Here is an 11602-nt window from a genome sequence, read left to right on the forward strand (position 1 = left end):
GAAAGATACTGCAGATGTATACCGCAAAGCCTGCTATTTTCAAACTTACCTGTATACCGAGTGGAACCTTAATTCCCGAATTCACTGCCTTCGTTCTCCGCAATAATGAAGAATTTTTATATATGTAGCCTAAAGTGTTACATATATTTATTTACGAGAATGTTCTTATTATCGATTTATATTTATTTGCTGAACTGTAATTATTCCCGTGCAAGCGACTTCACGGTAGTGCGTCCCAAAAACATTTGTTTCGAGGGCACCGCGCACTACCTTCGGCGACAGATGTCCGGAAGTGGTCGCGTCGATGAGCGGAGCGATTTTTAACGCGGCTTCCGCACTCGAAGAAACTCGAAGTCTCTCAAGGCGAGTCTCCACGAGTCGCACAAGTTAAGAAACAACCGTTAACGCGAGATACGCGGGCCTTCAGGACGTGGTGTACGCGCGAACGTGCACCGCACGAGAGTCGACTGGCGATTAATGACCTGACGGTGCCGTACGCACGGCACCCTTCTCCAACCGTGGCGAGAAAGAACCAAGGATGATGTCCCACGACAAATTGTGCGTGTCGGCGTCGTGTAACTTCTTACCACGGGACCGCAGCGTTCGCCGCGACTGCCAAAGTGAAAGTCTCCGCGGCGAAGCTATTTTTCCATAGCACGAGCATTAGCGTTAAAACAAACGATCTTTAACGCTCACGGACGGTTGGCCGATTATACTCGAGCGTTCCGTCATTTTAGCGCGGCAAATTAACGCTCACGAATGTCTTGATTTATTAATTTTCTTGCTTCGCGAAAGACAGAGAGGGAGAGAGCGTTTCCCGTTTCGCGCGCAATCTTCTGTGCGAAAAGACATTTGCAATTAGCAGAATTGATTTTTTTTTCAAAACGACGCGGTTCACTTTGTGAAAGATTGGAATTGCGTAAATTGATCTGTGTCGTTATCTAAACGACTTATGCTAGCGCCTTGGGAAAAGGAAACGGAAAATGAGCGCCTTTCGCTTAATCGGGCAGTTTATTTGTATGGACAATTAAACGATACATATACATGTGTGTACGAATTACGTGTGTCTTTTCCTTATGATTCTAATACATCGATTGCGATCGGAAGCGCGTATAGGGCATTTTGTGATACCATTGTGTCGTTCCGATTGCACATAGCTACTACATGATAATAATAAAAATTAAGTATAGCTACCCTGTAAAATACATAAATACGAAAATTCACCGTTATTCGTTAATACTAATATGTATCATAAGTCATCGATATTTCGAAATGACACTACCTGTTTTCGAGGGGGGTAGAAGGAGAGGGAGAGATTCCGCGCTCCGCATTGGCCAATTTCATTGGCACGAGATGATATCATTTTCTTGCGGATGCGCGTGGAACCTCGATCATTCGAATTTGTGCGAATGTTGAGACACAATTCGCGCACAATTCGTGCGAACAATCGAATGTCCGATTAAATGGCGCTGAAAGACAGGTATCGGATCCTAATACAATACCTGCCTTGTTTGAGAAATGAACGGGTTCTTATAAATGAAAAGATATTTTCCGATTCACTACGTTCGAGCAATGACATTTTTTATTTAGTGCAAGTTGCCAGGTTCTCGAGAGTAACGAGACAGGTTCTGTAGAATCAGTGCAATTCATGGAATCTCAAATGCGTAAGTCTGGTCGTAATGATAACATGAATGAGGATGAAATTAATTGTAACAAAAAGAATCATGATAAATATGCTTGAAAAGTAATTAATAATAAAATACAATGTGTTATTCTCGAAGATGATCTTTGTCATCAGCGAGAGTAAAAACGATCTAAAATAACAATATCGCGATTGGTCATTGGCTCGCCATGCGCTTAGCGAGCGCGTTCGGAGAATCGCCGCTCTTGTCAATGCTCCAAAATAATACCTCCGTGCTCTTGGTTTTTTCTTTCTTCCGCAGAATGTCCTTTCTTTCTCGCAAGAGTGGCCAAAGGAATCAGAGATCAGTGTCGTACCAGGCCGCGACCTGGTTGTTGTCCTGCGGCGGCGCGGGAAGCTGTTCCAAGTGGTCGAAACTCAAATCACCATCGTGTGCCACATCCATCGTGTCCATCGCGCCGTACGTCGAGCCACTACCTATCTCCAATCCTTGCATTGAGTCTACTGGTATCTGGTCATAACCTGCCGTACAGGAAAATAAATCATTCTTAAGGAATTCTCAACGCTCGACATTCGTGCAGTAATTATACATCGATCAAGTTACGCCGCACGGAAGGTGCAGGACTTTATCAGTGTGATGGACCGTAACTTGTGTCAAGAGTAAATTGCAGCCGTCTGGTAAGATGCACTTCTTGCTCTCAAAATGATTATCAATTATATAAAATTTAAAGAAATTTGTTTGTATAACCGTAAATTAATTATATATATATATATATATATATATATATATATATATTGCAGGACAGAATCGCATCAATAAAATGTACATTATATACAAAGCAAGGAAATAAATTTAATTCCTTTAAACCTTCCTTTAATCTTTCGATTTCGATTATGTGATAACGCAAATAAGCGACAAGCAAACTGACTGCAACTCAATTATATACACGTTAACATATATTAAACTGTATATGACAGAAAAATGGAAAAATACTAATGTGTTGCCAGCGGTTTTACAAAATAAAAAAGTTACAATACAGATTTGTACGATACTTCCTCCTGTGTGGGGAAATCCACTGTGCACACATTGGGAAATTTTAATTCGGTTACTTACAAAATATTATCCCCATATATGACTTGTCCACCATAAAGCGCACATTGTAGCGGAAAGAATAAAGATACGCATAGAATGTATACAGAATGAGTGCGTGCGAGATGGCATGTGAAATATATTACATTACAAAATATATACATAACAATATTGACATCAAGTGCATTGTGCAAGCAAACAACAGGTATACAGATACATGTAATAAAAATCAATTTGGAAATAATGAACCGAAATGAAATCGAATAATATAATACTGGCATGCATGTTAAAACCGGCAATCTCGATTAGACATTGTACAACCATACAAGGGAAACACCAGAACAACACATAGACACCAAGTATCACCTATGTTACTGCGAGAAACTGTTGATAGCCTGTATTTTAATTTAAGTCCACGGGTTAAGCTGCTGTTAAAATAACATACAATTAAATGCATTATATTAGAGGTAATGTCGAAAAGAAAATCGAGATTTTATTAAAATTTATTGCGCTCCCTCGGTTATGTGAGAATGCAAGACAGTATCCGTTCGTGGAGAGTGGTGCTACACCACGCGTACAAAAAAAATGTTCCGTTACAGCCCATTATATCCATACGTCATATGCAGTTTGTCAATTAGAATTACATTTACACGAAAGATTATGTATGCACGAGCACATTTTGTACAGGGATTCGTGTTCGCGACTGCCCGCCCGCAACGTCCGTCTCGACCGAGCGACAGACCGATTGTTGGGAAGCCAGCATTCGACGTACAAGATGAGATAATGTGGATAACACTTATGAATTACCTTGCGGTTGATAACCCCGTCCGCCGTGGCTGCTGTGTACGCTAGGAGGTCCTTGCCCATACATACCATCATAGCCTTGATCAGGGCCAAGCATGTCCTGAAGATTAGGTAGCTCAGGTCAACACAAAGCGTATCTTCTAAGGGAGGCATATCGTGACATCCCGAAATATGGCAGAGTACGCGCACTAATTGTCGGCAAGTCGGCAGTCATTAAAAAAGAAGACGATCAATGGACGTGAATAATATTAAAACGGTGGAAAGAAAGTAAAATAAAAAAAAAAGAAATAATTTGAAGTAAACTTCTGCGGAAGGGACAAAACGCATTCCCATGCATATTATCTTGCAAACTACCGATTAGAGTAAGATTTTATCCAAATGTGTATCCCGTTCGCTGCTCCATTAGGCGCGCAACCATTTCTCATATTGCTCGTTGCCTCGACTCTTTTTATCGGGCGAATATCGATACAGGTACGCGTCATGGAAAAAAGATTCGTTAACTCTCCTGGGACACGATAAACTGTTATCAAGCTGAAGCATGAGTTTAAAATCCAGTTACGGATGCGTACACGAGTTAATGTAAACGTGTATTAAGGCGCACTCCTGCGCGCAGGAAGCAAACATTACCAAACTGCTTTGTTTCGTATTTCATGAAGCGATAAATGAAATTAGTCTTGAAACATGGTAAATGGTGTGTACTCTTCCTTTTGCGTCGAACTAACGACAAGTGTCTGAAGCGTAAAAGTCGTAATGAGCAATGAGAACCGGGAGGACGCTGTAGGCGCAAAATAAATACTGCTGATGCCTTAGCGTGGTGCAGATTGAAAAAAGAAAACGTCGTAAACTAAAAATAAAATCGCATGTACGGCTCATACGAATAGCTGTGCTTGGAATTGTAAACCTACGTAGGAAAAAGATCTTTTATACATTTTATAAATACCTGGAGTCACGACTAGAAAGAGGAGGGGTGTCTCTATGACCAGCAAGAGCTAACTCGTTACAACGTGGCACAATTTATGAAACACAATGTAACCACCTATCTCCGGCGTATCTTTAAGCTACGGCACGTAAAACGTGCCTCCATTTATGCGTCGACAATCCACAAACCTGACTCCTGTGCAAGTGCGCGAAAACGAGCCGACTATGCGAGGCGGAACCTGCTTTAGTAACGCAAAACTAAAATTCGCTATGCTGTTACATAGTGTTTGCAAGTAAATCTGTTTCGCCACGGCACGGGACGGTATTCACGTGCAACGCGGTACGCTCTCTCGCCCGTCTTACGACGTACCTGGAGATCTGGAGCCATGCTGAAGTCAGCGTTGTTCCACAGGTTCGGGTCCTCGCGGAACAAGGAGTTTGTCAGTTCCATGGAAAGCCGCTTTTTGTACTCTTGGGGCTTGTCCTCGCTCATGCGGAATAGCACTGCCGCGGCGTACGTGGCAACACCCTCATTTCTAGAATGAAGCAGTTCCGTTAACGGAGCCGTGGCGCCTTCCTGCTCTATTATCTCCGCGCCCTCTTTGTCCGCTGCCAGCTCGCAGAGTACGCCGGCCGCTACGCGTTGAATGTTCTCAATCTCATTGAACAGTAACTGCGCAAGAAACAGAATCACGACGTTATTAAATACAAATAAAAGGAAAACCAGCTGCCTATGATGCAATGAACGCAAGACATTCGATGATCGAATATCCTTTGCTCATCTTTTTATGTTTAGGAAAATGTTGAGGATTTCTTGAAAGCGACGCCACATACCTGTACGAAAATGGGTATAACGTTCTGTGAGCGGATTATCGCTCTGTTATGGGATTCCCTCGCAAGAATATGAAGGGCGCCCACTGAGCCCTCCACTATCTCCTCCATACGCACTCCGTCCGCGTAAGCGCCAGGTGTCTGTTGGCTTCCCGTACTGACTACCGATGACCGTTGCTGCAGATAAAAATAACTGTGTCTACGAGGAAATACGCGATTCCGCGATGAAATACGGAATCCGCAGTTACACTTACTCGTTGAGTATCTTGGAATGCGCGCATCAAGAGTCTCACAAGGTGGTGTATCGCGCCGTGCTCGCGCAACGGGCTGTGATTTGCGGGGCAGAGGGCCAGATTGCGGATCAGGCCGATCACGGCCTTCACCAAGGGCCAACGGGATGGCGGATGGAGCAATTTCACTATGACTTGTATACCGTAATTTAGTCGCACGGAGTTCTGCGCCATCTCCGCCTCGCCGTGACGTGAGGTCAAGTGGCGCAGCGCGCATACTGCCGGCTCGGTTATCTCCTCCCGATCGCCGGCGCTGAGAATCGTGCGGACGAGAGCGTCGACTCCGCCGAAGTTACATACCGTGATCTTGAAGAATATTCAGATATTTGTGAGTTTGCTCGTTGAAACGTGACAGGCAAGAGATTAATTCTCATTACGACTCACTTTGTTGCGCTGATTGTTGCAAGTTAAGTTTGACAAGATTCCGGCTGCGCATGTGACCACGTTCACATCCGACGAGTTCAGGACGAGCACCAAGCTCTGAAGCAGATTATCAAGACCGTCGATTTTCGTGCCAGCGTCCGACAGATTGCGCAACGTCCACAAACAATTCTGCACTAATCGTTGACTTGGATTCGAGAGGTGCATAGCGAGCGCTTGCATCCCGCCAGCCTCCACGATAGCGGGCTTGTTGCTAGGGCAGACGGACAAGACTGCGGATGAAATGTTAACCGTTAACTATTGAAGGAATGAGATTTAATTATGATAATATGATAAAATCATGAACATTTACCCTTCAGTACTCTCGAAGTGGTCCACAATAATTTCTCGTACTCATAAGAGCGCATGATACGTACGAGCTCTATTGGGCCCTGCGAGGCAAGAATGATGAGCTTGCTCTCCTGATTTCCATATGCCAGGATCTGCAGGCAATCGGTGACAATGGCCAAGAATTTAACGTTGTTTCGTTGAAGCAATGTAACCATCTTCTGCAAACCTCCGGCCAAGCGTACCGCCATCTTCGAGCCATCCTGATGAAGCAACAAATTGTGCAGCGTAGTGATCGCGTAAAAAAGAACGGACTCCACCGGCGAGCTCAGCAATTTTACAAGTGCAGGGATGCCACCACTCTTGAAGATTGCTAGCAGACCCTGCCTGTGATGTGATAAGTTGTGCAGGGTGCCAACCGCTGCTTTCGTAGACTCCAAGTCGTCGCTATTAGAAATAGCGCGTACTAATGCGTCTACCATCTGTAAGCTGTTCATAATGGCGTGACGGGAGGCTTCCTTCTTTGACAACTGATGCACCATCATAGCCGCTTGAGAAACGACAACTTGATCCTCGTCGTTCAAGAGCTTGATCAACTCAGGAATCGCACGCGTGGCGAGATCAGCGTCGTCCTGATAATTAATCAGGTTGACCACAGCGTGCTTCAGCATCTGGCTCGGTTCGGCCAGTCTTTGTACGGCAGTCGGCTGCGCGGGATCGAACTGCGTAGAGGGTATCTCCACGCCCTCCTCCAGGGTTTCGGGGAACATAGCAGCACGCACACGCTGCGACCGAGTGTGACTGAGTTGTTGATTCATCTCTGGAAGATGCGAGCCTTTATGACATGCTGCACATAGGATTGTAGCAAAGAAGACATATCTAATATCAGAATTTCAACATTGAGATATCGAGTTTTAAAGATCAAACGTCATTAAATCGCGAAGGCCTAAATACAGAAGTGCTGTGACTGGAATTTTGAATCTGGAACCTCACCATCAACTTGATCTTGCGTGAAGCCTTGTGCAAATCCCTGATCAAGATCAAACATCAACTGATCTCCTTCCATCTCCTCATCCTCCTTGCCGGACAGCGATGGCGCCTGAGTGACTGCGCCAGACTGGATGCCCGAATCACTCAAGTATGAGTTTTGCTGCCACATCAGCGTCTGTTCCTTGGCGGAACCCATGGGCAGGTCGCCCGGACCTCGGTAATTTCCTTGAGACACTGAAACAGCAAATGTAGTTACGAGAGTAACGACCCAACTCCAATTGCAAATAAACCATCAACTTCATACTCACTCGGTCTGGACTGATTCGTGGGCATTGGGTAATTCATGTCGCACAGCAAGCGGGTTTACCTGCGCACCTGCAACAAACAGAACGATGCATTCACGGCCCGCTCTTGTATTAACATCGTCTTACATATGAACCCGAAGATATTTGTTAGCAATCAGATAGCAGTATCAGTATCTTCAACGGTATCAGATTATCTCGTTATAAAAATGGGCTATGAATAGCCCCAAGAGTCCGCGGCGTGATCCGTCGGTCCACGTCTCTCTTTGATTGTTCGAAATTACGCAAAAGGAAACAACTTTAGGGCGACGACGCAAGATGGGCGGACGCGAGGCGACGTTCCCGTGGTCCTCGGGACCGCGCTCCATGGACGACAACGCAGCGCGTGACTCACTACGTTGTGTATCCACTATCAGCGTACTCGGTTCCGACGCGGAGAGATGCTCTCGCATGGAATGTGGGCGCGATCGAAGGGTCTCTCTCTCTCCCTCTCTTTCTTTCCTTACCCGCCCTCTCTTTTTTTTCTCTCTCCGTCTATCTCGCTCTCGCGCACAGCCTCAGGCTCGCGGATGTCGCGGCCGGCCACGATCGAATGTCGTACGCGCTCCTCCTCGGATGACGAATGACGTGCCGTTGTACTCGGCAAGGATGACGTCGAGGGGACGCGGAACCGCGTCGGGATCCCAACGGGACCTCGAAATGGCGAAACGCGTTCACGAGGGAGTGAAGTTACGACGCAGCGAGTGCTCCGGGAATGCAATGCGTCACCATTTTCCAACAATCGAGACGGGATCGAGCGTGGGAGGGGAGAGGAGAGCACGGCGACAGCGAAGGGAGAGGCAATTTACGCGTATGTGTGTGCATACGTATGCCCTATCGCGTATCCGTGCGCGTCCGTGATGCACACGTATGTGTGTGTATCTCCACGAGTGACAGAGAGAGAGAAAGGGGAGGGGCGCGCGAGAGAAAGAGAGACAGACAGCGCGGAAAAAGGCCGAAAAGGGATAACTATACGAGCGAGGGAGGAGGAGGGGGAGGAGAAGGATGCTGATCGCAGAATAACGAGGCGGGACGGGAATGCAAACGGGAGAAAGAGCGGAGGCACGAAGAATCCACTTTGCAGGGCATCAACCGACGCCGGTGCGCATGTCGCGTTCAGCGATCGACTCCGGACAGCCGGAAGTCGGCGCACGGACGTGATCCCTTTGATGTCCCCGCTTGTCGAGGACGCCCGAGCGTCGCGCCCCCGAGAGACGAACTGTCGTATCTAAAGCTAACATGCCTCTAATGAGCGTCATTGTCGCATAAAACCTGTCGCGTCTGACGCACACTTCAGGTGACTCAACGCGCTCGCTCCGCAGAGACGAGCGACCAGTTTCAGGCCGAACGACCGTCGCGTCGAGAGTTTTTTCCCTAGTAGCTCGCGATAGTCTCAGTACGCATCGGCGACGGCGACGGCGACGGCGACGGCGGCTCCTCTGCGACAGAGGGCCACGATTCCGGGCGTGCAATGGGCGGCTGCTACCGCTGCGACTTACCTTGCTTCGACGCGACTACACGTGTCCCGTGTTGCTGGAGCTTCCTGCTCCTCCGTGTATCGCCGTACAAAATGTTCGCACTGCACACGATACACCGAGCTGAGGCACCAGCCGACACCGCTCACCGCGACAATGCTTTTACCAACTAAAGATGGCGAGAAGGGACGCGCAGCGCTCGAGTGACGACAGCGCTACTCCGCCGCCTGCGCCGAGATCGCACAAGTGCAGCCGAGCGTCACGGATCAAGATGAATCGCTTCGCGGGGAGCTTTCCAGCGAGGCACGCGGCGACACAGTGCCGACGCTAGTCAGCTAGTGTTTTCCGAGAGGACGACGTAACGCGATGCGGGTCGACACAGCTGCGAGGCGGAGTTGAGAGTTTGTCTCTTTGTGGCGGCGCTGCCAACTGTAGCATTAATTTCTGTCACTTTTACGTTTGCTCCACTGAGTGACCGAAATTTGTTTCCCCGCTTCCTACTCCGCTTTTGCCGGCTTTGCGAGGTTTTTTTCTTGAGATTTTCTTATAATCGTGAGGTATGATTTCATTTGTTATTCTATTATAAAATTTAATTCTTCGCGGACGACGAACTTGCATATGCGTTCAGCGAAAACTCGCTCTCGCGTAGACAATGAACTCGTATATGTGTTTGGCAAAACAATCATTCCGGCTGATCGACAGATGTATATGCGTTTGGCAAATGTTTAGGTTAATCTGCCTTGTTTGCAAAGGGATAAATATATACATGTATTGCATTATAAATGTTTGATAAAATTATACATTAAAATTGCAATTGTTGAAATGCAATGTAAACATTATAATGGATATTCAAATAATAATGATGACGCTTTGCAACATCGCATTAAATCTAAAAACAGTTTAAATTAAACATCATATTCGAAAATATATAATATACGGAAGTAATAATATTCGGGACATTGAGGTCGTAAGGTAACGACCCAGGTAACAAAGTGACGTAATGATGTCGTCATCATTATGCCGTCATAGACGTAATTATGTCGTGGGTCGATCTTGAAAAGAAAGCGTTTCATCAAATACTTATGCGCTTTTTTTTTATTGTATAAAAAGAGAGGGCCTTGGCATCGCCATCCGGCCAACTTATGCGCTTTGTTTACATGCGTATATGCTGTCATCTGTTGCCTTGCTGGAAAGCTCTCTTGAGCTCCGGCCGATCGGAGCATTGAACCATTCTTCCTCTGAATGGTTCAATTTGATTCGGTCACGTGACAAAAACGATACCGTTCTCGAAGTTACATATTTACAATAAATCCGAGATATAATATATGAAATATAGCACAAATAATATATTGAGCTACAATATATCATAAAATGGGTAGGTAATCTGTGCAAAGCTATGCCTATGTGCACCTTATCGGTTTTTCACGCGACAATGATTTATATTAATTCCTATCAGCGTAAATATCGCACTTCTCCGAATCCACAAGATTCATTTCTTCACAGTCTCGGTAACAACTGCTTTACCCTTCACCAGTGTACCGACTCGACAGTGTATCCAGAGCCAGAGCGTGAGACAAATCTCGAGCATGCGCAGTGGTATGAACATTGGACGTTCTCAATCCTCAATCCCGTATATACTTTATCGCAAAAAGGTATTATTATTATTATTATTATTTTTCGTTATGTCCAGAAAAGAAGGAAATGAAAATATAAGTGCATATACAATTTTTTAAGAATTGATTAAATGATATTGATAAAATTTATTAATATTTTGCGTCTACCGCTAATTATTTCTTTTTTGATTAAATATTTCAAAGAGAGAGAGAGAGAAACAGACAAAGAGTACATTTATTTATTTCAGTTTAAATTAAGAAATAATTTTATAACATATCCGTTTTACATATCGATACAATCGATCAATATCTTATACGTTATATCATATCAGTGTATGATATACAAGCATATAAAATTTATATAGGCCCTCAAAATTGTATCTTGTATGACATCTAAGTACGAGTCTGTTCAGTCAGTCACGTGACCTGTTCCATAATACAGGTTGGATGTTCATGCATGTATCGCGTAGTGAGATTTATCTTACTACCTGGAAATACTGGTTCCAATAAGGGTCAGGTTTTTCGCACATGCGCGATACATTGAGCATCACTGAAGTAGTTGCTTCCAATAAACAAAGGTATTTCTGGGTATCCTTATCAAACCGTTTTAAGTGATGTGCAAAATGTTTAGAAAGTTAGTTGAATTTATTATTAATCATAAATTACAGCTGCATTAAATAAAAGATTATAATTTTATGACGTTAAAAAGTGAATTTATATCAAAGAAAGATAAAGATATAATAAATGAGAGAAATTATATAATTTTTTCATATCGCGCCATTGATAATTATAAAAAAATTATATGTTAGCAACAACGCTATGTTAACATGTAATTTATATATATGTATACTTATCTTAACTTTAGTTACTTCTTTGCAAAATCCGTCAAAACTTTCGCGT

General features: G+C 44.7%; 1 protein-coding gene and 1 long non-coding RNA gene across 9 annotated transcripts; one reads left to right on the plus strand and one right to left on the minus strand.

Moving 5' to 3' along the window:
* Positions 1–992: 992 nt before the first annotated feature.
* On the minus strand, positions 993–9278 carry LOC105280342 (armadillo segment polarity protein). Of its 8 annotated transcripts, XR_894118.3 has the most exons (11): positions 9114–9278; positions 7582–7648; positions 7277–7507; positions 6309–7130; positions 5960–6228; positions 5540–5881; positions 5289–5462; positions 4825–5127; positions 3540–3636; positions 3099–3160; positions 2104–2164 (listed from the first exon to the last, which is right to left on the minus strand). XR_894118.3 is itself a non-coding variant. In XM_011340820.3 (10 exons), the coding sequence occupies exons 2-10, from the start codon at positions 7616–7618 to the stop codon at positions 1980–1982; spliced, it is 2460 nt and encodes an 819-aa protein (XP_011339122.1). In that variant the 5' UTR covers positions 7619–7648; positions 9114–9277; the 3' UTR covers positions 993–1979. The 8 variants fall into 8 exon arrangements, 7 of the variants coding, with proteins under 7 accessions (XP_011339122.1, XP_011339127.1, XP_011339123.1 ...); XM_011340820.3 differs by lacking the exon at positions 3099–3160 and having other exon boundaries at positions 993–2164; positions 9114–9277; XM_011340825.3 differs by lacking the exon at positions 3099–3160 and having other exon boundaries at positions 993–2164; positions 6309–7103; positions 9114–9271.
* A 284-nt stretch (positions 9279–9562) lies between these two features.
* On the plus strand, positions 9563–10783 carry LOC109611036. The gene is made up of 2 exons (XR_002193357.1): positions 9563–9646; positions 10593–10783. It is a non-coding gene; the product is annotated as an uncharacterized LOC109611036 (long non-coding RNA).
* Positions 10784–11602: the final 819 nt, after the last annotated feature.

Source organism: Ooceraea biroi, chromosome 1, assembly GCF_003672135.1.
Source record: "Ooceraea biroi isolate clonal line C1 chromosome 1, Obir_v5.4, whole genome shotgun sequence".
NCBI lineage: Eukaryota > Metazoa > Arthropoda > Insecta > Hymenoptera > Formicidae > Ooceraea > Ooceraea biroi.